The 27,841-nt window shown below is 45.7% G+C and overlaps 1 protein-coding gene across 2 annotated transcripts; it reads left to right on the forward strand.

Moving 5' to 3' along the window:
* The first annotated feature begins 309 nt into the window (after nucleotides 1-309).
* On the forward strand, nucleotides 310-27,773 carry LOC311027030 (uncharacterized protein). 2 transcript variants are annotated; one of them, XM_084030782.1, is made up of 53 exons: nucleotides 310-479; nucleotides 1,347-1,459; nucleotides 1,557-1,646; nucleotides 1,773-1,891; nucleotides 1,979-2,098; nucleotides 2,696-2,777; nucleotides 2,865-2,932; nucleotides 3,006-3,080; nucleotides 3,168-3,219; nucleotides 3,335-3,422; nucleotides 3,652-3,781; nucleotides 3,931-4,050; nucleotides 4,134-4,286; nucleotides 4,375-4,525; nucleotides 4,609-4,708; nucleotides 5,109-5,754; nucleotides 5,910-5,966; nucleotides 6,182-6,349; nucleotides 6,447-6,521; nucleotides 6,792-6,860; nucleotides 6,989-7,120; nucleotides 7,649-7,826; nucleotides 7,910-8,064; nucleotides 8,357-8,515; nucleotides 8,803-8,919; nucleotides 9,009-9,176; nucleotides 9,293-9,421; nucleotides 9,590-9,751; nucleotides 9,902-10,123; nucleotides 10,528-10,614; nucleotides 13,218-13,301; nucleotides 13,533-13,694; nucleotides 13,845-14,078; nucleotides 14,383-14,466; nucleotides 14,654-14,770; nucleotides 14,862-15,095; nucleotides 15,400-15,483; nucleotides 15,673-15,789; nucleotides 15,881-16,102; nucleotides 16,180-16,275; nucleotides 16,744-16,824; nucleotides 17,095-17,211; nucleotides 17,296-17,481; nucleotides 17,563-17,772; nucleotides 18,070-18,282; nucleotides 18,862-19,065; nucleotides 19,505-19,723; nucleotides 19,844-19,944; nucleotides 20,047-20,144; nucleotides 20,542-20,677; nucleotides 20,762-21,011; nucleotides 26,914-27,031; nucleotides 27,568-27,773. In XM_084030782.1, the coding sequence occupies exons 1-53, from the start codon at nucleotides 424-426 to the stop codon at nucleotides 27,651-27,653; spliced, it is 7,494 nt and encodes a 2,497-aa protein (XP_083886908.1). In that variant the 5' UTR covers nucleotides 310-423; the 3' UTR covers nucleotides 27,654-27,773. The 2 variants fall into 2 exon arrangements, with proteins under 2 accessions (XP_083886908.1, XP_083886909.1); XM_084030783.1 differs by lacking the exons at nucleotides 26,914-27,031; nucleotides 27,568-27,773 and adding an exon at nucleotides 21,661-21,805 and having other exon boundaries at nucleotides 20,762-21,126.
* The last annotated feature ends 68 nt before the right edge of the window (nucleotides 27,774-27,841 follow it).

The following is a 27,841-nucleotide window of genomic DNA, read 5'->3' on the forward strand; positions in this document are numbered from 1 at the left end:
TGTCGCGATTTCGGGCGTCACCCGTTTGGCGCTACCATATTCATTTTATTTTTTACGCTTCCAATGTTGAATAACTAAAACTCCATTTTCTTTCAGATATATTCGCCCCCTAACATTTCTTTTTAAACATTTTTGTTAAATTTTATTTTTATTATTATTTATTTATTTTATTTAAGAACGCTAAAGCATAACCCAGCCGTTCTCCCCCCCCCCCCCCCCCCCCCACCAAACCAATATGGATCCGTCCACCCGATGACGTCCACCAATCAAAACAAAGTGGGACCAATTTAAACAGCAGAGGAAGCAGAAGATACTTTTTTGGGAAAGAGTGCGCTCGCGCCAGTCGTGTTTCACGAAAAAAATTATTTCAGTTCGGCGGTTAATTTAATGTTTGGTGGGTGACTATCACAAACGAACAGGGAAATGGCGGAAGAGTCTGCTGTTAAAGTCTGCGTCAGAGTCCGTCCGCTTATTGCGAGGTATGTTCATTTATTTTTTCGCCAGAAGCTAGCGCTAGCCAAAATACAAGCTATACTACATCGTTAGCATAGATAAAAGTCAGATAACGCCAAGATACCTGGCGCTAAAGCTAATGTTAACTGACCGTTAAAGTTGCTAATGTTGAGAATTTGTCTTAAGTTTAATTTTCCGACATTAAAAAATGAGCGCTATGTATCTACCGGTAACGTGGATTCTTAACGGTCTCCGCGATCACGACTGACGTAACGTCACTGGAAATCAATCCGTGTCGTTATTCTCTAATTGACCAACTAAAAATAAATCAGCATTTTGCTTCATTAACGATTTAAATGACATCGCCACGCAAAGTTTACAGGATCTAAGTTACGCAGTGAACCAAATATCCCGCTACACCTCGACCTCTTTGGGACTGTTAATAATCAAGTCATTTTTCTTGCAGAAATGTCAGAAAATGCTCTTTTCAGTCCCTCCAATATTGAGATGCGCTTTTCTGTGTGTTATCACATAGAACAGACATTTCAAGCACTTTCAAGCACTTAATTCTAATTCCAAGCACTTTTCAAACCTTGGTTTTGACTGTCCCAGGCCAAATACTTTATCACAGGAGGAAATATGTTGTTATAAATCGAGCCGTCTGCAGTAGATCGACTAAATAATAATAATTTAAGCTAATAATAAAAAAGTAATAATCATACATAGGTTTAAGCACGTTTTCCGTTGCTCAAAGATGCTTTACAAATGCAACCAAATCGACTTAAACCTCCATAGAATCATCATGGATGTTCTTGGCAAAATAGAGCAATAACATTTAAATAACATAATTAATGTCACCACGTATGTCTCTGGATTGTGTTTCCTTGTCACAGGGAGGAAAGCGCTGCATCGGAGAATTCGGAGCCCGTCCAGCTGTTTTGGGAAGCCGATAAGAAATCAATTCATCAGATCGATGATGGGAACTCCACTAAGAACTTTATTTTTGGTATGTTTTTTCCGCACGTGTTCTCTGGCTCCTTTTTTAGGTATTTTGTATATAATTATATGGACAGAAATGTAATGCAGATTCACTTTCCTCACAGACCGAGTGTTCACTTCAGACGAAACAACCAATCAGCTGTATCAGGGCATTGCAAAGCCTCTGGTCGTTTCCACTGTTGAGGGATACAATGGTATGTAATGGAAACGGAAAACCTTCAGACCTGTGTGGTCTCAATGTGACGCTCCCCACACCGACTGCATCTGCTTGGTATTTATTGTGTGTGTGTGAATATATCTATTCGGTGTTTAATTCACAGGAACCATATTTGCTTACGGTCAGACTTCTTCTGGAAAGACTTTTACCATGATGGGGAGTGATCGTTTCCCAGGAGTGATGCCTCTGGCTGTGGAGGATGTCTTCCAAACTATTAAAAATGTAAAACATATCACACCTTTTGACACATGTTTTTGTTTTTTTAATATATATATATTTTTACAAATTACTTCTGTTTGCCCCCAAAAGATTCCAGAGAAGGAGTTCCTTCTGAGGGTTTCTTACATGGAAATCTACAACGAAACTGTGAGCGATCTGCTCGTCGACAGCTGCAAGAGAAAGCCCCTGGAAGTCAGAGAGACGATCAATGTAAGTGGGGGGGCTATTTAGGAGTTTAGGGTTCAATGGTGCTCCATCTAATCTGAAGTAACTGCTGTTACAACCAACTGAATCTCAAAGATTGAATTTAACTCTGTAATTGGCAGATACAAAGTTTTGAGAAGAGATTTGTTAGCATTGGGTTAAAGATAATATTGATCCTAACTCATCTTTTATGAAACCTTTGTTTGTTGAGGAAAACGGCAAGCAAGCAAACTATATGACATGAACAACCAAAGCTGTGAAGATAGAGGTGGTTTTTGTCTTTCTGAAGGCACAAGGGCAAAACCACAAGCTGAAAGCCGAAGGCATTTTTAATACTCGGCAGCCTTTCGAAGAGGTTGTATAACGTCGTCTTGTGTTAGGTTGGGGGTGATTAGTTATTCCAGTATAATTGTAGCTTGGGGTCTACATAATATCAATACAGTGACTTTGTTGACCAAATCACTGCAGAACCCTCCTTTTAAGGTGTAATTGAATTGATTATAACTTCAAAGTCTAGGAGCCCTGAAAGCCACTGAGAAGATGTACTTTCCTTCTGTTGTTTTTGAACATGGTCGTTGTGATTGTGTCTTGAAAAACATACAGAAAAACATCTATGTGGCTGACCTGACCGAGGAGCTGGTTACGTCTCTTGCACAAGCCCTGGCCTGGATTCGGAAAGGAGAAAGTAAGACATCATCGAACACGAGACTGATCCGACAGGATGTGCACCGCAGCCTGTGTGTAACAAGAAATGTGTTTCTGCCTCCTGTAGAGAACCGTCACTACGGGAAGACGAAGATGAACGAGCGGAGCAGCCGCTCGCACACTATTTTCCGAATGGTAAGCAACGACGTCACTCACGGTAACATATGGGGTTCTGGTGGAAATGTGTTCCTGATTTTGTTTCTCTTAGATCCTGGAGAGCCGTGAAAGGAGCGACCCGGCAACAGGTGAAAATGCAGATGGAGCCATTATTGTGTCTCATTTAGTAAGTCTGCTTTTTTAATGATTGCTTTGTTATCTTTGCTGTTTGTACCATTTTGTTCATAAGCAATTCTTTTTATTGATCCAACAGAATTTAGTTGATCTCGCTGGATCTGAGAGAGCAAGTCAAACCGGAGCTGAAGGTGAGGCGGAGTTCAATCCTTAGACCATGTGACGTTACATAAAATGCAGACTAGGTCTGGTATTATGTTAACTACAGACTGAATTTACAGTAATTTATCCATTTTGCTGTCCTAGGCGCACGTTTCAAAGAAGGATGCAATATCAATCGCAGCCTGTTCACACTCGGCCAAGTGATCAAGAAACTGACCGACGAAAGCCAGAAGTGAGTAGACGACGACTTGCTGCTGCTTGTGATAATTTCTCTGATTTCCTCATACATCCCATAACTGTCTGGTTTATATTGTTTCTCAAACCTTGGTTCCCTCATTTGGGAATTCATGTTTACACAAAGGAAAACAAACTGGGGAAACAGGAACAAAATTAAATGGCAATTAAGAGTCTCTTATTATGTGTTGATCTTTAATTCAAGGACGGTTTCTCTCTCTCTTTAGGGGTTTCATCAACTACAGAGACAGCAAGCTGACCCGCATCCTGCAGAACTCGTTGGGTGGAAACGCTAAAACAGTCATCATCTGCACCATCACTCCCGTCGCTCTAGATGAGACGCTCAGCACACTGCAGGTCAGTGACGTACACATATTTCTCTCGGCAGGCCTTTCCGTTGGATTTCTTCCGTGCAGAAAGCGCAGCTATGTGAACATTTTAAACGTGAAGTATTAGACCAAACACGAGACGGAGAAATTGAAGAAGACAGTGTTTCTCTGTCGTAGTTTGCCAGCACTGCAAAGAAGATGAAGAACGACCCTCATGTGACGGAGGTGTCCGATGAAGGGGCTCTGCTCAAAAGATATCGCAATGAAATTGTGGATCTCAAGCGACGACTTCATGATGTAAGTATCAACGCCATTATTTTTTGTGCCAATCGCTCCGAGTCCTATTATAACAACACATTCTACTGTGGATGATCCTCCAGGTTTCTTCAGCCACACAGACCACAGCAACAGAGAAGAATTTTCTGTCCCAGCTGATCCAAGAACAGGATCAGCTCCAGAGAGAACAGGAGGACAGGATCAGAAACCTGACCAAACTACTGGTCACTAGTTCCAACCTGGTTCCTGTTCGAAAGGTAAATATGAGCCGAGATAATGCCGTACTTAAGGGTACAGCTTTCTCTTCAGTTTCACAGTCTTAATGGCTCCTGTCCTGTGTTTAAGATGCCAAAACGCCGAGTAACCTGGGGTGGCAAGATGCTCCGACTTGCCCACACGTCTGCATTCGCCGACGCTTCGTCCGACCTCAGCTTTGCAGAATCGGCCACTCGGAAGAGGAAAGCTGACCGCTCCTGTCTGATGGAGCTGAGTGAATGTAAGGAAATGCACTGGAATGATAATTAACCTTAACCATTTCTCTGATAATTGGCTTAATGCATGCACGATATGTCCTCGCAGACGATGAGGACTTTGACTCTCATTGGGAAATTCCTGAAGAGCCTTCAGCTGAAATGGAAATGAGTCCGACATCTGTGACAGTGCGGAGCTTCGGAGACAGGTGAATGTCTTTAAACCAACAGTTACTGGAGGTTTCACTTGAAAGGCAGCACATTTAACTTCTGATACCCTCCATGACGGTGTGTAACAACTATATCATGAATTTGAGCTTTGTTTGCCTCCGTTAAATTAACATAAAGGTTGGTGATGTATCACAGTTTATGGTTAAGAGTTACCAGTTAAATACTGACAGGGCAGCTGAACTGTGGGAAGATGTCTGATGTATACATTTCCCAGTAACTTTGGAGCATTTTGGCACTTTCATAATGATGGCAGGTGTATCAGGTTGTTATCATGGTTGAGAATTGATGAGGTAGGGGGAATTAATTGGAATGATTTTAGCATCAGGCTGCAACATAAGAAAGTTTCTAAAATCTAATACCTGTTTTTTTTTTCCCCAGTCCCAAAGACTTTGTTTCTCCAGACTGCATGCATGAACTCTCAGGCAAAGTGTCCAATCTGGAGCTACAGCTAGAAACGGAGAGTCAACATAAAGAGGAGGCCATGACAAAGGTAGAAACTTTAGATGCCAGAGTCGAAGAGCTGGAGCTGCAGCTGCAGACGGAGACCCAGCAGAAACTAGAGGCACTGGAGAAAATACAGACATCTGAACAGAGGGTGGCTGAGCTGGAGCTGCAGCTGCAGACAGAGACCCAGCAGATCCAGGCTGCAGAGCAGAGGGCGGCTGAACTGGAACTGGAGCTGCAGCTGCAGACAGAGACCCAGCAGATCCAGGCTGCAGAGCAGAGGGCGGCTGCACTGGAGCTGCAGCTGCAGACGGAGACCCAGCAGAAACTAGAGGCACTGGAGATAATACAGACATCTGAACAGAAGGTGGCTGAGCTGGAGCTTCAGACAGAGTCCGAGCAGCAACAGCAGGCACTGGAGAAGATCCAGGCTGCAGAGCAGAGGGCGGCTGAACTGGAGCTGCAGCTGCAGACAGAGACGCTGGAGAAACAGCAGGCACTGGAACATGTGCAGATGTTGAACGTCAGAATGGCAGAGCTGGAGACGCAGCTGGAAGAACAGAGCGACACTGATAAACAGGTATGCTGTGTTTTAAGTTTACTTGCGCTCCTGAGTAAGGAGAGAAATGCTCAGTTACGTGACCCTGTGTATGATGAGCAGTTCAGATAAAGGCTGTGTGGACGTGTTTGCCGTTTGTTTTATTTATTTATTTATCTTCATACTTTGATTTCTAGATGAGACAAGACTTTGGAGAGACCATCCAGCTGTGTGAAACTTTAGCCTCAGAGAAGGTAAGGCTTGATGGAGCACCTGTGGCTTTAACTCAACACAAGCTTGTTTTGCATCTGAAAACGGACAACTTGTCGTCTCCTGTTTATGTACATAATGCCATTTTCAGTCTTGATAGCCTGCTCTTGCATTAATGGATCTGACTTCCTGCGGGAGTGTGAACTTTTCTCTTATTCCAGGTGGATATCCTTTATTGTGTAAAATCGTATGTTTCCAGGACTCGGTGGTTGCTGAGCGAGACTATCTGGAACAGGAGCTCGGGATGTTCATAGAGCAGACCGAACGTCTGGAGGAAGAGAAGACCGCTCTGTCACAGAAGGTGGAGGAGAAGCGCGATCTAGACGAGTTCAAACTTCTGGAGGAGGAGTTCAGGAAAGAGCTCGAGGTGCTTTGTTTCATTCCGACTCCACTTACAGCGATAGAGTGAGACCACTGGGTTTGGGTTTATTAACACTGTTCCTGTTGTCTGTGTGATCTTACAGGATGAGTTGAGAAATGAAATCTGTAAGCTGAAGGAGACCGTAGAGTCCTCTGAACTCCAACGCTTGGAGCTGCAGGTAAGACCTCAGGTTGATTTAAATCTGAAGATGTATCTCAAGTGTTCTGAGTCACTCGCAGTTTACACAAATCATATTTCACCTCACTTTTACATCTTTAGTGGACCTCACAGACTACACTTTTCAGTCCAGTTAATGTTGGGATATTTAGTGAAAAGTGGTTGATTCTGAAATGTCCGATGTTTAGAATCCATATAATTACAAGCCAGGCCTTTAAAATTGAAGCAGTTTTGTTTAATATTCATTTTATATGTTTGTTTGTTTTTCAAGAACAAACTAGAAACTCTGTCTGAGGAGCTGAAGAAGAAAACTGAGTTTGCAGAGGAACTTCAGAGAATGGTATGTATTTGTAATTGTTGTCCTATCATTTGTAAAATCCCAGTAAGCCAGAGTTCTGCTACTAAACTACGAGCCCAGATGATAAACACCAGCGTTATAACCAATTGTGTCACGTTGCCTCCTCGCAGAGCGGGAAGGACTTGGTGGAGGAGGTGGCCAAGCTCCGCCGCTCTCTCGATGATGCCGAGGGGCTCAGCAGAGATACGAAGAAGGAGTGGGCCGTCCTGCGCAGCAAACACATCGCCACGGAGGAGATGAATGTACGTGGGACACACACACACACACTCTTTTGTAATGTTTGAGCCCAAAGGTGAATGGACTGTTTTGCAGCTTTAATCTGTAAGCACCGATTGTTGAATTTGAATATTTGTTTGCTTCAAATCCCATCAAGGCTGTTTGTTTCCTGTCATATCTCAATTTACGTAACAAGATATAACCCATATTTGACATGGTTTAGTTGAAGTTCTAGTGCTGTTCGCATTCATAATGACTTATGTCAAGTCATTCGTTGGACTGTTTTTGTCATCCTGCATCATCAGCGCTACATGGAGTGAAAATGAAAACAAAAATGACTCCAATGACTGATCGAGCCACACTTTACTCCCTGATGTTTTCTGTGCCGTCACAGTGTTTTACACCCAGATCAAGTTATTATGATGCAGTTTAGCTTTTGAATTCTACTAAAATCACATACGAGTTGGTTTCAACAGCAAATGGAGGCTTAAGAAGCTCGGTGATACAGTGACATGTTTCTTTTATTTAATGTTTCTTGTCGTCATCACCTCCAGGTAAATCTCAATGTCAGCTATGAGAAGATGGACGCTGAGGTGAGAAGCCTCCGCTTTCAGCTGGAGACGGAGAAGTCGCGCTACAGAACGATGCAGAGCGATCTCCAAAAAGAGCTGAACGTGGCGTTCGACGAGAACAGCAAGCTCACCGCTCTCCTCGACGGGAAAGTTCCCAAGAGTAGGTTTTTAAACATCGGGGTGTTTCATGTGACGTGACGCTGTGAAATCAGATGAGTTGTAGGAGATGTTCTCTGCTTCCAGACCTGCTGGACAACATGGAGCTGGAGAGAACGGTGGCCCAGCTGAACAGAGAGCTGACTGGGTGTCGTGAAGCAGAAGGAGCCCTCAGAGCTCAGCAGGAGGAGCTCGCCTCTCTCCGGGCTCTCCCAGAGAAGGTGGACGATTTGATGAAGCAGGTGAGTCCTCAGATGTCCCCTCGGGTGTCAGATTGAGAAGGGGTCCTAGGTTTAGGCTTCTAGAGACCTGTGGGGGGAAGCTTTTCCTGATCCTCTCAGTGCTGGCCAGCAATAGTTACCTTAACTTAATTGTTGGATTATTTAAGACTCAGACATGACATTCCTTCAGTCAGAGACTTTTACTGTGCTCTTTTTCTCTGGTTATTTGGTGTTGTTACATTGAAAACTAATGAAGCGTTGATGCCATAAACGTGAACCTCAATTTTTAAACTTTTTATTGGGATATGTCTAGCTGAATCAGCTGACTGAAGAGCTGCAGTGTGTGCGAGCTGAGAAAGACGTCCTCCTGTCTGAGCAGAAGAGTTCTGCAGAGAAGGTGGAGACGCTGCTTTCTTCTGTCAGCGCAGAGAGAGACCGGCTCAGCAGGGACCTTCAGGAAAACAGGGAGAGGGTGAGTGTCAGCGCTGCTATTTGTTCATTTACCTGTAAATATCTCCCACACTTGATGAATTAGCGGTCTCATCCTCTCACCAAGACAACATCAAAAAGCCATTCATTGCATCAAGTTCATTTTTTTTTTTATTGATAAGGTTCTTTGTTTTGAATGTTTCTCAAATATTCTTTCTGAAATTCTGTTTGTTCAGTTTAGTGGCCTGAATCGCTTCACAGCCCTTACTGAATGTCACCTCTTCTCCAGATGTTGCCTTGAGTTATTCTGATTTTGTCCCTTATTTTCAGGCTGCAGAGACACAAGTTCTGATACAGTCTCTTCAAGACGAGCTCCAACAGCAGAGGCACGAGAACTCCGAGGTGGTGAAACTCTACGAGCAGAAGGAGTCTGATCTGGGGGAAAATGTCAGTGAAACGGATCCGTTTGTTTGTTTTTTCTGAGCTCATCCTTCATTGTCAGCGTTCTGATTGTTCGTTGAACACCTTCCCGACAGATGCTGAGTCTGTCACAGGAACTTCAGTGTGTGCGAGACGACAAAGACAAAGTCCTCTCTGAGCAGAAGAGTTCTGCAGCGGAGGTGGAGAAGCTGCTCTCTGCCGTTACGACTCTCACTGCAGAGAGAGACCAGCTCCAGATGGACGTGCGGGAGAATGTGGAGATGGTGAGTTATCATGTCAGATTTTTAAAACGCATTCCTTTCCATTAGCCGTGTTGGGAGACCTGCTGTCCATGTCATATATATCAAACAAGATATGTTGTATTTTTTTTACCAAACAGATGATTGAGAATCAGGACGAGCTGAGGACGGCTCTGGAGAAGAACCGCCAACAGAAGCAGCGGATCAAACAGCTGGAGACGACACAGGCATCCAAACGGGATGGAGAGATAGAGGAGCTCCAAACACTTGTAAGAGTTTCTACTATTTCTAAACTTTTCCAATAACTCGATTCATAACTTTGATCCATTCCCTGTTTGTTTATTGGAGATTGTTGTTGTTGTTGTACATTTCCTTTTAATGACTTTGCACAGAAGAGATCTTGACCTGTACACTCACGCCACGGTAATCTCTTTCAGATGATGGAGAAGCAGGAGGAGCTGAGGGCGTCTCAGGAGAAGATCCGAGTCCTACAAGAGGAGATCACCGTGCTGAGCAGTCAAAAGGCCGAGCTGCAGGAGAAACCCAGCAGTGGGAGTGATGCAGAGATCACCCTCCAGATGCAAGAGCTCCAAAATCAGGCAGGACTTCACTTTTATACGTAAAGAATACACAGAGGGAATCTGCTGTCTAATGCTGGCCGACCTCTCTTCATAGATCAGCTGATTTTAGACACATTTTCTTATGTCATTGTTTGAAATGACGAATGTGTCTCCGTTCTTTGCTGACAGATTGGGAGGCTGACCGCGGAGCTCGAGGAGGTGCGAGCGGAGAGAGACGGTCTGTGGTCCGAGAGGAAGGCCGACACTCGGACTCACGGCGAGGAGGTGGAGAAGCTGCTGGTGAGAGTGACGTCTCTCAGCGAGGAGAGGGATCAGCTGCAGGAGACACTGGAGGGGCTGAGACAGGAGAAGAAGCATCTCAGAGCCCAGCTGGAGGACAGGATGGAGACGGTAAGAGCGTTGGCTGAATCCTGTGAATTGAGATACCCCTAAATCGCGGGCTTTCTCACTGAAATCTGGTTTCTTTGGGGGAGGGGAACTTGCTGCGGCCTTTACATTTACATGTGTGTAAATAAAACAAACGCAAAAAACCCACGTACGGCTGTGTAAGCAAAGCACATAGAAGCCAGCATTACAACACGCACAGAGGGCGAGAGAGAGACTTCATTCTGCTCCGGTAGACGCCACTATCTTTACAGAGCAAATGGTTGTTTGCTGCCACGTTAAAGCTCTGCAAATGATTCAGTTCACTAAACAACATTCAAAGTCTGTAAACGAATACCCTATGAATGGCGACAATTCCATGAATCTGGGGAAAAGGCCTGAGCTCATGTGGTTGTGTCTCTGTGGTTCAGATGCAGTGTGAGATGCAGCAGCAGCAGCAGCTCAGCTCCGAGCCTCAGTCGCTGAAAGAGGAGCAGGAGGCTGAACGACTCCTGCAGGTCAGATCATGTCACCTCGCTCATCTTCATTTCACATCTTTAGTGTCGTTTTACTTATTCGGGGTATTTGTATGAACAAAGAACCTTCACATCCTGGACATGAACCCATTTCAACGTCTCCCCTCTGAGTCATAATTATCCATCCATCCATTTTCTTCCGCTTATCCGGTACCGGGTCGCGGGGGCAGCTGCCTGAGCAGGGACGCCCAGACTTCCCTCTCCCCGGACACTTCCCCCAGCTCCTCCGGGAGGACCCCAAGGCGTTCCCAGGCCAGCCGGGTGACATAGTCACTCCAGCGTGTCCTGGGTCTTCCTCGGGGTCTCCTCCCGGTGGGGCATGCCTGGAACACCTCCCGAGGGAGGCGTCCAGGGGGCATCCGATACAGATGCCCGAGCCACCTCAACTGGCTCCTCTCGATGTGGAGGAGCAGCTGCTCTACTCCGAGTTCCCCCCCGTGTGACGGAGCTCCTCACCCTATCTCTAAGGGAGCGCCCCGCCACCCTGCGGAGGAAGCTCATTTCGGCCGCTTGTATCCGGGATCTTATTCTTTCGGTCATGACCCAAAGTTCATGACCATAGGTGAGGGTAGGAACGTAGATTGACCGGTAAACCGAGAGCGTTGCCTTTCGGCTTAGCTCTCTCTTTACCACGACGGACCGATACAGCGACCGCATTACTGCAGCCGCTGCACCGATCCGCCTGTCAATCTCACGTTCCATCCTTCCCTCACTCGTGAACAAGACCCCAAGATACTTAAACTCCTCCACTTGAGGCAGGAACTCCCCCCCGACCTGGAGGGAGCAAGCCACCTTTTTCCGGTCGAGAACCATGGCCTCAGATTTGGAGGTGCTAATCCTCATCCCGGCTGCTTCACACTCGGCTGCAAACCGCCCCAGGACATGCTGGAGGTCCTGGCTCGAAGGAGCCAACAAGACCACATCGTCCGCAAAAAGCAGGGATGAAATCCAGTGGCTCCCGAACCAGATCCCCTCCGGCCCACGGCTGCGCCTAGAAATCCTGTCCATAAAAATAATGAACAGGACCGGTGACAAAGGGCAGCCCTGCCGGAGTCCAACATGCACCTGGAACAGGTCTGACTTACTGCCGGCAATGCGAACCAAGCTCCTACTCCGGTCATACAGGGACCGAACAGCCCTTAGCAGAGGGCCCCCGACCCCGTACTCCCGAAGTACCTCCCACAGAATGCCACGAGGGACACGGTCGAATGCCTTCTCCAAGTCCACAAAACACATGTGGACTGGTTGGGCAAACTCCCATGAACCCTCGAGCACCCTGCGGAGGGTATAGAGCTGGTCCAGTGTTCCACGGCCAGGACGAAAACCGCATTGTTCCTCCTGAATCCGAGGTTCGACTATCGGCCTAATTCTCCTTTCCAGCACCCTGGAATAGACTTTCCCGGGGAGGCTGAGAAGTGTGATCCCCCGATAGTTGGAACACACCCTCCGGTCCCCCTTTTTGAATAGAGGGACCACCACCCCGGTCTGCCAGTCCAGAGGCACTGTCCCCGACTTCCACGCGATGTTGCAGAGACGTGTCAACCAAGACAGCCCCACAACATCCAGAGACTTGAGGTACTCAGGGTGGATCTCATCCACCCCTGGTGCCTTGCCACCGGGGAGCTTCTTAACTACCTCGGTGACTTCAGCCCGTGTAATGGGTGGATGAACCTCTGAGTCTCCAGCCTCTGCTTCCCCAATGGGAGACGTGTCAGTGGGGTTGAGGAGATCCTCGAAGTATTCCTTCCACCGCCCGACGATATCCCCAGTCGAAGTCAGCAGCTCCCCACCTCCACCGTAAACAGTGTTGGTGGAGGGCTGCTTCCCCTTCCTGAGGCGCCGGATGGTTTGCCAGAATTTCCTCAAGGCAGACCGATAGTCCTCCTCCATGGCCTCCCCGAACTCTTCCCAGACCCGAACTTTTGCTTCAGCGACCGCCCGTGCTGCAGCACGCTTGGCCTGCCGGTACCCGTCAGCTGCCTCGGGAGTCCCCCGAGCCAACCAGGTTCGGTAGGACTCCTTCTTCAGCTTGACAGCATCCCTTACTTCCGGTGTCCACCACCGGGTTCGGGGATTGCCACCACGACAGGCACCGGAGACCTTACGGCCACAGCTTCGAACAGCCGCGTCAACAATGGAAGCAGAGAACAAGGTCCATTCGGACTCAATGTCCCCAGCCTCCCTCGGGATCTGGTCATAGCTCTCCCGGAGGTGGGAGTTGAAGACCTCCCTGACAGAGGGTTCCACCAGACGTTCCCAGCAGACCCTCACAACGCGTTTAGGTCTGCCAAGTCTGTCCAGCTTCCTCCCCTGCCAGCGGATCCAACTCACCACCAGGTGGTGATCAGTTGACAGCTCAGCCCCTCTCTTCACCCGAGTGTCCAAAACATACGGCCGGAGGTCAGATGACACAACCACGAAGTCGATCATTGACCTCCGGCCTAGGGTGTCCTGGTGCCATGTGCACTGATGGACACCCTTATGTTTGAACATGGTGTTCGTTATGGACAAACCGTGACCAGCACAGAAGTCCAATAACAGTCATAATTAAAACGTAAAAAAGGTTTCCCTGCATTATGCTTCAGATCCAACAGCTGGAGGAGCATCTGGAGAAAACTCGGGAGGAGGTGAGCCATTTGAAGTCGGACCTTCGAGAAAATGTAGAACTGGTGAGTTATATTTTTCTCCCCTAAACATTCAACGTCATTTCCGGTTCAGATTAGGGCAGACTCAGTCAAGCGCCTCCACAGGAAAATAATTTTTTATTGGGAGACGTTTGTCTACTAGACTTTCAATTATTTGTTTTACTTTTAACTGGAGTGATATCAAAATATCCAAATCTAGACTGCAACGACTGATCATTTTCACTATCGATTAATCTGCTGATCATTTTCTTTCAGATGATGGAGAAGCAGGAGGAGCTGAGGGCGTCTCAGGAGAAGATCCGAGTCCTACAAGAAGAGATCACCGTGCTGAGCAGTCAAAAGGCCGAGCTGCAGGAGAAACCCAGCAGTGGGAGTGATGCAGAGATCACCCTCCAGATGCAAGAGCTCCAAAATCAGGCAGGACTTCACTTTTATACGTAAAGAATACACAGAGGGAATCTGCTGTCTAATGCTGGCCGACCTCTCTTCATAGATCAGCTGATTTTAGACACATTTTCTTATGTCATTGTTTGAAATGACGAATGTGTCTCCGTTCTTTGCTGACAGATTGGGAGGCTGACCGCGGAGCTCGAGGAGGTGCGAGCGGAGACAGGCGGTCTGTGGTCCGAGAGGAAGGCCGACACTCGGACTCACGGCGAGGAGGTGGAGAAGCTGCTGGTGAGAGTGACGTCTCTCAGCGAGGAGAGGGATCAGCTGCAGGAGACACTGGAGGGGCTGAGACAGGAGAAGAAGCAGCTCAGAGCCCAGCTGGAGGACAGGATGGAGGCCATGCAGGCAGAGGTTTGTCTCTAATAGCTTTACTTCTATACAACACCATCCACTGTTGGGCTGCACAGCAATGCTAATACACACACTGTCAGCTGTTATAGTTTATTTTGAGTATTTGGTCTGGATAAAAGGTCAATGTTATTGACAATTTACTTTTATTTGTTGCCACATTTACAACATTCTCTTGATTCTGAAATACAAAGACGTTGCAATATGACCATTTTTCCGTACTATGTGGCATTTTAAAATATCTTCTGTGTTTTGGATCGTTTAAATATCCTAAGGATGAATAATGGCAGCATGTCTGCTCCAACAGATTGCACAGCTGAATATGTCTCTCCTGACTGTGACGGAGCAGAAGAGGCAGCTGGAAGATGTTCAACAGCAGAACATGAATATGGTGAGGTCATCACAAAGAGACTTGGCTTCATTCATTAAAAAAATGTTTTGGCTGCTTTGTGCTTTTGCTTTTGAGTGACTTATTTTGTGCATTTCTGTTTCTTTTGGGATATTTTAAATTATAATACAGTGCCAAGTTTCTCATTCCCCTAATTGCTCTGCTCCTGATTTTTTTAATTTTTTTAAAGGCATCCACAACACAAGATCTTGTGAAGTCAGTCAAAGAGGAACTGTGTGAACAGAAGCAGATGAACTCTGACCTGCAGAGACTGTCTCAGGAGAAGGAACGCTCTTTAGATCAACAGGTTCATGTCCAATCCCTCACCTTTCTAAAACTTTGCAATATATGAAACTTGTTTTCAAAGATGAGCCGTCTAACGGCTCCCTTCCTCACAGATGAAGACTCTAACTGAGAAACTGGAGAGCATGGAAGCAGAGAGAGACGGTCTCCTCTCTGAGAAGGAGGCCAGCCTCCAGACGTCCACGGAGGAGGTGGAGAAGCTGCTGGTGAGAGTGACGTCTCTCAGCGAGGAGAGGGATCAGCTGCAGGAGACACTGGAGGGGCTGAGACAGGAGAAGAAGCAGCTCAGAGCCCAGCTGGAGGACAGGATGGAGGCCATGCAGGCGGAGGTTTGTCTCTAATAGCTTTACTTCTATACAACACCATCCACTGTTGGGCTGCACAGCAATGCTAATACACACACTGTCAGCTGTTATAGTTTATTTTGATTATTTGGTCTGGATAAAAGGTCAATGTTATTGACAATTTACTTTTATTTGTTGCCACATTTACAACATTCTCTTGATTCTGAAATACAAAGACGTTGCAATATGACCATTTTTCCGTACTATGTGGCATTTTAAAATATCTTCTGTGTTTTGGATCGTTTAAATATCCTAAGGATGAATAATGGCAGCATGTCTGCTCCAACAGATTGCACAGCTGAATATGTCTCTCCTGACTGTGACGGAGCAGAAGAGGCAGCTGGAAGATGTTCAACAGCAGAACATGAATATGGTGAGGTCATCACAAAGAGACTTGGCTTCATTCATTAAAAAAATGTTTTGGCTGCTTTGTGCTTTTGCTTTTGAGTGACTTATTTTGTGCATTCCTGTTTCTTTTGGGATATTTTAAATTATAATACAGTGCCAAGTTTCTCATTCCCCTAATTGCTCTGCTCCTGATTTTTATTTTATTTTTTTAAAGGCATCCACAACACAAGATCTTGTGAAGTCAGTCAAAGAGGAACTGTGTGAACAGAAGCAGATGAACTCTGACCTGCAGAGACTGTCTCAGGAGAAGGAACGCTCTTTAGATCAACAGGTTCATGTCCAATCCCTCACCTTTCTAAAACTTTGCAATATATGAAACTTGTTTTCAAAGATGAGCCGTCTAACGGCTCCCTTCCTCACAGATGAAGACTCTAACTGAGAAACTGGAGAGCATGGAAGCAGAGAGAGACGGTCTCCTCTCTGAGAAGGAGGCCAGCCTCCAGACGTCCACGGAGGAGGTGGAGAAGCTGCTGGTGAGAGTGACGTCTCTCAGCGAGGAGAGGGATCAGCTGCAGGAGACACTGGAGGGGCTGAGACAGGAGGAGAAGCAGCTCAGAGCCCAGCTGGAGGACAGGATGGAGACGGTACATTTGGCACAACTATAAAGCACATTGGCACGCCGAGACCGGTCTGTTAATTCATGATCTCCTCCCGACGTTAGATCTCAGCCCTCCAGGAGAAACTGAGCGAGCAGGAGCAGTTGAACTCGCAGCAGCAGGCCGAGAGTGGAGAACAAGAGACCAAGCTGCAACAAACAGTAGGTCCAACTCCTTCACTGCGATTTAATCCACATAAAACCCTGTATTTATAGTTTCTTGTGTGGCCACAGATTAATATTTTAGTTGGTTCATGAGATTTGTCCACCAGCTGTAGCCTTTTATTAGGAGGTGAAACTGGAGGATGATATTAACACAAGTTTTAATAACCTAGAATTCTTCTTAAGTGAGCAGGAGGAAGCTTTGTTAAAGAAACATGGCAGTGTTGATATGATAATTGAATACAATAGTAGTCGAGTTATTGGAGAACTAGACATGCATCATTTGCATACTCTTCTTGGAGAGACAGAGATACTGAAAAGAGTTTGCTTTAAATAAATCTGTCCCTGAGGGATGTATTTCCACAAAACAATCCCTTTTTTGCTTTAGAAAGTGTCCCCATGCATCTTTTAACATTCGTGTTTGCTGAGTTTTGAATGCCCCGTCACTATTTCTGTTGTTGCCGTCAGGTGCAGCAGCTGGAGCAGCTGGTTCAGATGTACAAGGAGCAGCTCAGTCATGCTCAAGTTGATGCCGATGCCTCACAGCAGGTCAGTCAACAGTCCTTTTTATCTGAATAGTCATTCGTTTTTTATTAAAAAACCACAGATCTGCTACATTAGAGAAGAGATGTGCTTGGCTGACACATTTCCCAGATATCTGCAACCTCAACTGTGTCATTATGTGTATATGTGGCAGAAAGAGATGAGATAATTGGTTCTTGTCAGCATTCAGAACAAGTTTGAGCGTCTGCAGAAACGTCTGAAAGGACAGATTGCAATACTGATATAACATACATGAGGTTTCTCTTCTCCTCTCAGTTGCTCAGTGAAGCGTACGCGACCATCTCAGCACTCAGAGAGCAGCAGAGCAGCGTGGGTCAGAGCGCCAAGGAGACGCCGTCGTCATGGCTGCAGCACTCTGTAGGGCAGCTTCAGGTAACCAAACCACGTGAAGTAATCCGCAGCTGAACGCCAACGCTTCTACGTGACTCTGATCCCCCTGAACTCCTATCGTTGCAGAACACCTTCGGAAAATTCCAGCAGATCATAGACATTTGTTCCAAGTTTAACTTCACAGCTCAGTACGAAGTGCAGTGTTCCCTGAAGCCCTCTCAGCGGAGCTCTCTCCCCAAACCCACCATGGACCTCTACAGCGCTGTGTGCAAGCTGCAGCTGCAGTCGGTCCAGTCTGCGGGGAATATTATGGTAGAGGATACATCTTATATTCTACTTCCTCTCTTAATCAGGCGATCATCCTTTTCACCTCCTGCTCTGTGATTTCTGCAGGAGCACATACAGGTGCGAGCGAAGGGCTACACGGATGTGTTTGAGCAGCTGGTGAAGAAGGATCTGTCCGTGTTCGAGGAGAGGCGTCTGCAGGACGTGCTGCTGTGCAGAGCTCAGGCGCCCCGCTACTCCGTCAAAGACGAGGACTTCCCCTTGCTGTGGGACCACAGGCTGACCGAGCTGCTGGAGCAGAGGCATCTCTACCTGCAGGTGAGCTCAACCTGTTCGAGACCATGTGGGGCGGGAGTGACGTTGCAGGGGGAGGTGGGCCATTAAAAGTGCAAACCAAAGCCTCCCCGAGGGCTGCGGGACAGTTACAGCACATTATTTAAAAAAAATAATGCACTGATGGTTTTCTGAACATTCATGGGAACTTTTCCAATAAGGATCTCATAATCACTAATTCAGCATTCACATAATGGTGCCAGTCTGTCCAAATGTAGAATAAAAAGAGATCACTGTATCTCACTGTACGCCGACTTGATGCCGACTCTTTTGTTTTCGTAGAAAATGGCCGACATTTTGGGGAAGCTCTTCACCAAGATTGTGTCTGTCCGCAACGAGTTCTCTGCTGAGCTCGAAGTCCAGGAGAGGTTCGAGGAGCAGCTGCAGACGGTGCTCACCAAGCAGCCGTTCAGCTCCAGCGAGCTGGACGCCATCCTGAGCTGTGAGCTGGACCACAGAACCGCCGTGGCAAACGGCAGGAAGATGACTCTGCAGGTAGAGCTTCACACTCATGCAAGTCCTCATGTGGTCTCGGGGGTCGGATAGGCAGAGTGATACATGGGTGCACACACACACACACTGGTTGTAACTTAAAATATATAGCGCTACTTTGAACAGTTGGAATCTTTAGAGCTTATTTAGTTATTAACATTTTGATTATAGGGACATTGCCTGCAATAATCCACCTTCTATTTCCCTCTCCTGTCACTCTCAAACACAGCGAGCAAACTGGCGCTATGTGATCAACTCAAAAATCAAGAATTTATCATTAAAAAAAGAGAAAATCCACAACATGATTTTTGTTTTCTTCCCATGGAGCGACATGAGAATTAAATGTCTACAGTCAGTGTGACAGAACGCTTCTGTGCCTGGAAACAGAACCGCAAATTACATTTATATAACACACAATCATACTGCTTTTATTACTACTAATGCAAACCACTAATGAAGCAGCTTTCATGAGCCGGTCGGGAACAGAGAATGCAAACAGGTTCCAACCTGCAGCCTGATCACTACTAGTGTTGCAGTGCTACTGCCGGTCTGATATAGACCTTATGTACCCGACTCCTGCAGGGACTCGTGGAGGAACACAACGGCCTGTGTGACGAGCTGAAGCAGCTGGAGGCTCGGGCCGACTCTCAGCTCCGGGAGGAGAGAAGTAAGAGCTCCACGCTGCTGCAGGCGCTGGAGGCGGCTCCCCTGAAAACGGAGCTCTCGCTGCTGCAGGACAACCAGCGACTCGTCCTGCAGCTCCAGCAGAGTGAGGGAAAGGTCAAGGTAAGTCTGACGTGCAACATGTCTGTTTTTTAGCTATTATTTGGCCTGTTTGCATCATGTAATAACAAATGTGGTTTCTTACATTAAAATCCGAAGCTGTCGGCAGATCTGAATTTTTTTTTAAATTTTATTACAAAGAACTAATATTGATTCTTATTTTCAGAGATGCCTTCGTTATGTTGAACACAACACTAAATGTGGATTAATGCACTATTTCCTCCTGTTTGAAGAATGTTTGCTAAAAACGACTGTGATCGGCTGCTTTAGGAAATATCTGAGCCTTTTTAATAAGAAAAATGAAACCACCGTAGCTGTTGTTAAAGGGCTGAGAATCACAGATAACACATTATTGCTTTTATGGGTTAACGTGGCGTAGCTTGTCTTTCATCTCAAAATGATGATTTGCAGACGGTGACGGGAGTTTCCTTCTCTTTTTCAGGCTCTGGGTGTGCAATGTGAGCAACTGGAGGACGCTCAGCTCAAAGCCAGCAACAGGGTGTCCAACCAAAAACGGGCCACACAGCTGCTGCAGACGGAGCTGCAGGACACCCGAGCAAAGGTCGAGGAGAAGGAGACGGAGCTGCAGGACACCCGAGCAAAGGTCGAGGAGAAGGAGAGCGCCATCCAAACCCTCCGGTGCAAACTGCGGGAGTCTCAGGTTCATCCACGCATCTCATTTTCAGGCCCCAGAGCAGCCTCTATTATCAGGGAGCAGCAGTGGATCCAGTTTAAATCACGGAGCAGCGATAATATATCATATTTGTGGGTTTTCTTTTAGAAAAACACATCACCCAGTGCTGCTGAGCTGGGGAAACTCCGGGCTACGGTGTCGAAAATGGAGATGGAGCTGGGCTCGGCATCTGATCAACACAAACAAGAGTAAGAGCTGTTTCGTTTTGTTACTGGTCTTTATTCATCGTGTTGTCGGTGTCTGTTCGTCCTACGACATGCCTGCTCTGACCGTCCGTCTGTCCTCCTCAGGATCCGCAGGATGAGCTCACTGATCAGAGAGAAGGAGGAGGCGGTGAGGAAGCTGAAGGAGGCCTTCAGGAGATCGCAGCAGGAAGGAGAGGAGTCCAGTAAGTCTGCTTGTGTCTCGTTGTAGATTTTCATGGAAATATAGTCCGCTTCAGGTTAATTCCACCTGCTATCTCATAAACAAAGGTTTAATAATAGAAGTGCTCAATGTCACAACGCCACAATAACAACAAACGGGAAGGAAATCACGTTATCAGCAACCGTGTTGCCCTGGTGACTGACTGCCAGGCTGCAGCTTGTAGAGACGGTTTGAGTGGTGTGAGAGGGTTGGATTTTATTGAGTGTGGTGTTAAATGAGATAATCGTTGAGAAGTTCAGTTCATCTGCAATGAAGCGTTCCCCGGCGCCGTGCGGATGTTCTGTGTGGACACGGGCCCGAATGCAGCATTTAAAGAGGACACGTGTTTTAATAGATACTAACACTGGGGTTTAATTCAGTCCTGCAGGGTGAGGACCTTCACGCCAGACTCACCAACCCCAGAGGTTTGGTGGTCCAGAGCAGCATTCTGCTGGAGAAGACCAAACTGGAGGAGAAGGTCAAACAGCTTCAGCTAAAGATAGCAGAGCTGGGACGGTGAGATGAACCCGCTTTGGAAGAGTCCACCCTGAGTCTATTGTGTCTATGAGAACTCTCTGACATCCTGTCCTCTCTCATCAGCTTGGTGTCCAGTCAGCAGGAAGAGATCAGCAAGTGGAAGAGCAGAGCCATCAAGCTGAGGACGATGGGCAAGACCGAGGTGGACAAGCCTTCGTCGCCCCGCCCCCTCACCAAGAGGGTCAGGGACATGAGCCCGGACAACTCCAACCTCATCAGCTCACCTAAGAAGGTTCTGGTTACTCCCAAGAATGTCCTGGGCTCTCCCAGGAAGACCCTGGGCTCTCCCAGGAAGACCCTGGGCTCTCCCAAGGTCTCCGTGCTCGACGGCCCCAGTAGATTCTTTGACGGGGACGGAAGCTCGGAGCTGCTGTCCAGAACCCGTCACATGCAGTTCTTTGACAACTCCAGCCTCGGAACCATTCCAGGTGAGCTCCATGTAAAGTTCTCCTGCCTGTGTGATGGTCAACGACGTCTCAACATCATAAAGACCTGAGCTGTTTGTTTTGCCAGATGTTTGCCATATTCCTGAAACACCAGATGAAGAGACGGGTAACCGCTCTAATATCAACCACAGGGGTTTACTAACGGAAGCATGAGGTGTTGGGATTTCACCGGGGGTCCACTCAGACTTAAAACCTGAATCAAGACTGATTGACTGCTTTACCTCAGACTTCAAAGAAGCTATCTAATAATTGCCATTAATATAATCATTTATGTTTTATGTGATAATTCTCACTTATTATTTTTGAGATTGTCACTTCTAGATTTTTCTTGTTTCTTTTATTTTTATTTTTTCGTTGTAAAACAAAAACTGATGGGTGACGGAAACACAGTTCGTTGTACATTAATAAGAAGAAATCCTGAAAAAAATATTGTAATGAGGTGGATTTGATGCCTTTCATGGACTTGACTGAGACCAGGATGGGATCATGTGACCTGAGTGTCTCTTTGTGTTACAGAAGCTGAAGCAGCCGCCGGTGCAGACGGAAAGGAGAGTTCGTGCCCGAAGTCTCCCACGCAAGAGGAGATGTGTAAAGCGCAGTAACATGCTCCATGTGCAATATTTTAAATGTTTGTCTTGTCAAGGTTTCTGAATTTTGTTTTTGTTTGACTCTTATTCTAATAAAATCCATTAAAGAAATGAACTGAATCTGAGTCCGAGTCTAAATCTGATATAGATATTATAATGCCGAGCTTTCCTCTGTGCCATCAAACAGTTCAAAGTGCATGCATGCTGATCATAGGAAATAATAGGAAATAAACTGGCATACATAGCCACAAAATAGACCGGTTACAAGGTTTCACCTGGAATATCTTACTGGAATAGTTAACATTTCTCTTATTGAATATGGGGCGAGGTGACTGCCCTCTTATTTGAACCAAAAAACATAACTTGATAGCGCGTTGTTTTCTTCATATAGAGGATAACCACGGGGAGCAAGCAGGACAGAGAGAGGAGGAGCATAAAGCTGGAGGAGGAACAGGTTTGATCATTTTAAATAGATACTACTTTTTCCAAGAGGGGGAAATGTAACCCCAACTGGTCAGTTATTCATTTTACTTCCCCTCTTTTGTCTTTTGTTTGGCCACCTTTAAGAAATGTCAGGTGGTGTTATGTATTTGTATTATTTGTATTATATGTATTATTTTCAGATTTTGTAAACGGTACATTTGTTTAATCCATTTGTTCTTGTACTTGAATTAAAATGAACTACACTTGAGAAGATTCATGTTCATTTACAATGTTTTGTAAGGTTTTGTTTCAACATTTAATAGATGTATTCCCAATAGATTTATAGGTGTCATGAGTATGAAGTTGCACTTGCACCCTGTGGGAAAATGTGTCCTCTGCATTGACCCTAACTATGTAGGAGCAGTGGTAGCCATGCCAGCCTGGGGGCCAAGCATCTGACCCATACTATATCCATAGCATGTTGTTTTAGAGTAATAGAATATAATCATTATCTTTGTGCTTAAACAATAATCAATATGCGGCGTCATCAACACGAATGATCTGTCCCTAAAAGTTAAAATCCACCATGATTTATTTTTACAACTCGAGTACTGGATACGAAGAACATTATAATTAAGTAAATAAAGGGATAGAAATGTAAAAAGGGTTGTGTATCCTGTCATGACTTTTTTAACTATCTACAGTAGTAGGCTCTAGCTCTATTGATTTCAATATGAATACCTAAAGTTACAGTATTTCTATTATAAAATGTATTGCACCATGAGCCATAACTGCGACATTATATTGTACTTTTGTTAGCCTTAAGCCTAGCTCAGTCATTATGCCATAGCATCACCTCCTGCTGTGTAATGAGCTGCATTGAACACAAGAAGTTCTATTGAGAACACCAAATCCATATTTCCTTTTATTTTGGCAAAAAGTAATGCAAAAGTAATGTAAAAGTAGTGTAATGCCTTACAATTCAAAGACAGTAATATTGTCCCCACAGGACCCCTGGCCACTAATGTTATAAGAATTTTGTAAAACCTCATGTCTTAAAGTTTTCTTAGTTCAGGTTACAGCTTTATGTGTTGAACTGTTTATTACTTTAGTCTCCCCATTGCTGACCTAAATGTTATCAGAGGCCTGGTAGTCATGATGTCTTGTTCTGCATGAAGATTAACTGTCGATGACGCATCATCTCCTGTGCCTTTAAAAGACTCAAGTCACAACAGTGATTTGAGCACTTCCTCTGTAGCATCCTCACACGTTGTTGCATTGTAACTGCTCCTCTTGTACAAGATTAAAGTCAGACGTCGACTTTACTTATGTCTCTGATCTCCTCCTTGGGTGAATTTATTAGTTTACGGAAAAATTCTTTTAACATTTGGCGCCCAACGTGGGGCCCAATATCTGTTTCTTTTCTCCAACTACCGGACCTGAACACCTTGCAAGGCGGGCCCGGCTGGAGAGGAGAGCAGTGACGGGGTCCGAACGAAGGAGGAATCTGAGGCATCTAAAACAAATTGGGCAAACACAAAATTCCTGAATGAGAGGATTTTCACCATTTGGTAAAACAACTGAGATCTGGGATCTCGAAGACTGCGTCTGGTGCCAGTAATAGACAGCCAGGTTTAAAGTCCGGGGGCTACGGTCCAAAATAGCGTGGGGTTTAAAATCCGGGGGGCTTAGGCTTAGGTCCGAAAAGCGTTGAGGGGGTGGGAGACCCAAAAAGCGCTGCGAAGCTGTCTAGGATTGCACGGTTTAAAGTCCGGGGGCCACAAGCCCGAGAAGCAACAAGGCAATCCAGGATTCTCAACTTGCCGAGAAAGAGTTTTACCAGATCGGGTGAAAAGGTTTTTCTACTCATTTAGCAAGACACAGAGAACTGTGTTGACAACAGTCGACCAGTTACAAAAAAAAAAAAAAGGGGGAGAGGAGGGATTCTCCTATCGGGTAGTTTTGATTTAGGAGGGAGTCTTGCTAAGTCAGTAAAAAAACAGAACTGAGAACAGTATAAGGTACGTCTTTGGAACGACGAGACCTACTTTGATCCCTACCTCAAAGTACTGGGTCTTGAGGCCAGTAACACGTCTTTGGAACGACGTAAACTACTTTGATCCACCAGGCCGCCTGAGTTAACAAAAAGGGAAAAAGCGCTATCATTCAGGTAAGACAAACATTAGTTTTTTGCTGAGCACGTTCGTATTATATTTGTTTGTGAGTTTCTGCCGTGTATGTTTTTCTTCTTATTATTATTATATTTGTTTGTGACAACCTATTTAAAATAAAGTAGGATAGGGTGAACTAGATATACAGTGTAAATAAAATAAAAATGGGTAACAGCCATTCGTGTTGCGGCCGGAACACGGAAGGTGATATACAGGAGTTTCAAAGTATATGCAGGAAAAAGATAAAGACAGCGTCAAATATCTTAAGCTGTGGAAAACCAAATATGGGTTTCGGGGAAGACTAAATGTGGAGGAAACTAAGAGATTGGGAGCAGGAAGATAAGGAAATTAGACTAGAGCAGGAGTGAAAAGAAAAAGAAGTACACAAACAGACAAGTTCTAATCTTTATCCTGTTCTTTATTCTCGCCGAGAACAACGGAGAGATGATGACGAAGTCACTCTGGGTCCGACGCCTGTCCCTCCCCCTACCCGGATCAGCCTCATCTGCGGCCACCTCCACTCCACCCCAGGCCGGCACATGTTCCGGCCTCCTCCGCACCGCCAGATGCCTCCGCTCCGCAAATACCAGGGCACCCATGGGACGCAGAACAAGGGGGTAAAACCCGTAGCGGTAAGACATTCAATCCTCTTATTTCATCACATACACAGAAACAAGGGAAAGGAGGAGATAAGTGACTACTTTGTTTTGATGATGATGGTGATTATTGAAGGAGTGATTGCAATGTGTTTTACCGAGAGGGTGCACCGAGAAAGCGGGGTGGATGGCAGAGAGGAGGAGAAGGAGGGAGGGGGCGCGGAGGGGAGCAGGTCGAGAGACAGGAACGATGTTTGCTAAAACTGGACATTGGGTGAGAGGCTGCAGGTCCGGAGGAGGACGCGGAGGAGGGGCAAGAGGCAGAGGACTCAGACGGCATCGAGACTCATCTCCCCGGAACCGAGAATCATCACCTGCGTGGCTATCTCAACGGACAGGTCATGCTGAGACACACACACACCCACACACACACACACATACACAGCACACAGGCGATGTCATCAAATTTAGCCAAATTTAACCCACCAAAATTCTATTGTATGTTGATGATATTCTGATGGCTTCAAAAACTCAAGCTGACTGTAAAATAGACACTTTAGCACTGCTGAACTTTTTAGCTGAACAAGGTCACAAAGTAAATGATGTCATTCTTAGGCATGACAGGCTTTTGCAGGCAATGGATTGCTAATTACGCTGAATTAGCACAACCACTACAGGGTCTAATCTATGATCAGCCTATGGCAGCCGGGGATAAGATTATTTGGACACAGGAGGCAGAACAGGCCTTTAAACAACTAAAACAGGTTTTAGTGAGCACATCAGTATCAGCACTCCCAGACTACAAAAAACCTTTCATCCAAACGTGACGCGAGACAAGGATTCCTGACTAGCGTTCTAACAGCCTTTTGGACAAAAACTACGACCAGTAGCTTATTACTCTTCTAAACTTGATCCCATAGCAAGAGCTATGCCTCCATGATTACAGGCAGTGCAGGCAGCAGTTATTGCTGTACAAAGTTCAGCTTCACTCGTGTTGTTTCATCCATTGACATTGAAGGTTTCACATGCGGTTTCTGTACTTCTGATGCAAAACAAAATAGCTTTCATGTCGCCAGCACGGCATCTCAATTGTATGACAATTCTAATGGTGCAGCCACATTTGACAATCTCATAATCACTAATTCAGCATTCACATAATGGTGCCAAACTGTCCAAATGTAGAATAAAAAGAGAATTATAATGAGGTCGAATTTTCCCAGTTACAGATGTTCCAGCTGCTCATTGCCAAATAGAAACAAAAACCACATTTGATGGACACAAAATTAATATTATTAATGATTTTTCCAATTAACTTTTCTGCAAAGAAAACGGAGCTCTCGCTGCTGCAGGACAACAAGCGACTCGTCCTGCAGCTCCAGCAGAGTGAGGAAAAGGTCAAGGTAAGTCTGACTTACAACATGTCTGTTTTTCTAGCTATTATTTGGCCTGTTTGCATCATGTAATAACAAATGTGGTGTTTCTTACATTAAAATCCGAAGCTGTCAACAAATATTGATTCTTATTTTCAAAGATGCCTTCGTTATGTTGAACACAACACTAAATGTGGATTACTGCACTATTGCCTCCTGTTTGAAGAATCAGAGCAGCATTCTGCTGGAGAAGACCAAACTGGAGGAGGAGGTCAAACAGCTTCAGCTGAAGATAGCAGAGCTGGGACGGTGAGATGAACCCGCTTTGGAAGAGTCCACCCTGAGTCTATTGTGTCTATGAGAACTCTCTGACATCCTGTCCTCTCTCATCAGCTTGGTGTCCAGTCAGCAGGAAGAGATCAGCAAGTGGAAGAGCAGAGCCATCAAGCTGAGGACGATGGGCAAGACCGAGGTGGACAAGCCTTCGTCGCCCCGCCCCCTCACCAAGAGGGTCAGGGCCATGACCCCGGACGACTCATACCTCATCAGCTCACCCAAGAAGTTTCTGGTTACTCCCAAGAATGTCCTGGGCTCTCCCAGGATGACCCTGGGCTCTCCCAAGGTCTCCGTGCTCGACGGCCCCAGTTGCCCATTCTTTGACGGGGACGGAAGCTCGGCGCTGCTGTCCAGAACCCATCGCATGCAGTTCTTTGACAACTCCAGCCTCGGAACCATTCCAGGTGAGCTCCATGTAAAGTTCTCCTGCCTGTGTGATGGTCAACGACGTCTCAACATCATAAAGACCTGAGCTGTTTGTTTTGCCAGATGTTTGCCATATTCCTGAAACACCAGACGAAGAGACGGGTAACCGCTCTAATATCAACCACAGGGGTTTACTAACGGAAGCATGAGGTGTTGGGATTTCACCGGGGGTCCACTCAGACTTAAAACCTGAATCAAGACTGATTGACTGCTTTACCTCAGACTTCAAAGAAGCTATCTAATAATTGCCATTAATATAATCATTTATGTTTTATGTGATAATTCTCACTTATTATTTTTGAGATTTTGTCACTTCTAGATTTTTCTTGTTTCTTTTATTTTTATTTTTTCGTTGTAAAACAAAAACTGATGGGTGACGGAAACACAGTTCGTTGTACATTAATAAGAAGAAATCCTGAAAAAAATCTTGTAATGAGGTGGATTTGATGCTTTTCATGGACTTGACTGAGACCAGGATGGGATCATGTGACCTGAGTGTCTCTTTGTGTTACAGAAGCTGAAGCAGCCGCCGGTGCAGACGGAAAGGAGAGTTCGTGCCCGAAGTCTCCAACGCAAGAGGAGATGTGTAAAGCGCAGTAACATGCTCCATGTGCAATATTTTAAATGTTTGTCTTGTCAAGGTTTCTGAATTTTGTTTTTGTTTGACTCTTATTCTAATAAAATCCATTAAAGAAATTAACTGAATCTGAGTCCGAGTCTAAATCTGATATAGATATTATAATGCCGAGCTTTCCTCTGTGCCATCAAACAGTTCAAAGTGCATGCAT

Source organism: Eutrigla gurnardus (genome assembly GCF_963514095.1).
Source record: "Eutrigla gurnardus genome assembly, chromosome: 16".
NCBI lineage: Eukaryota > Metazoa > Chordata > Actinopteri > Perciformes > Triglidae > Eutrigla > Eutrigla gurnardus.

Excerpts from the sequence above, each read along its gene's own strand:
- LOC311027030 (XM_084030782.1), top strand. The coding sequence starts at position 424 with ATGGCGGAAGAGTCTGCTGTTAAAGTCTGCGTCAGAGTCCGTCCGCTT. Across the intron at positions 4,287-4,374 it reads ACCTGGTTCCTGTTCGAAAG|ATGCCAAAACGCCGAGTAAC; the intron begins GTAAATATGAGC and ends CCTGTGTTTAAG. Across the intron at positions 13,302-13,532 it reads TTCGAGAAAATGTAGAACTG|ATGATGGAGAAGCAGGAGGA; the intron begins GTGAGTTATATT and ends ATTTTCTTTCAG.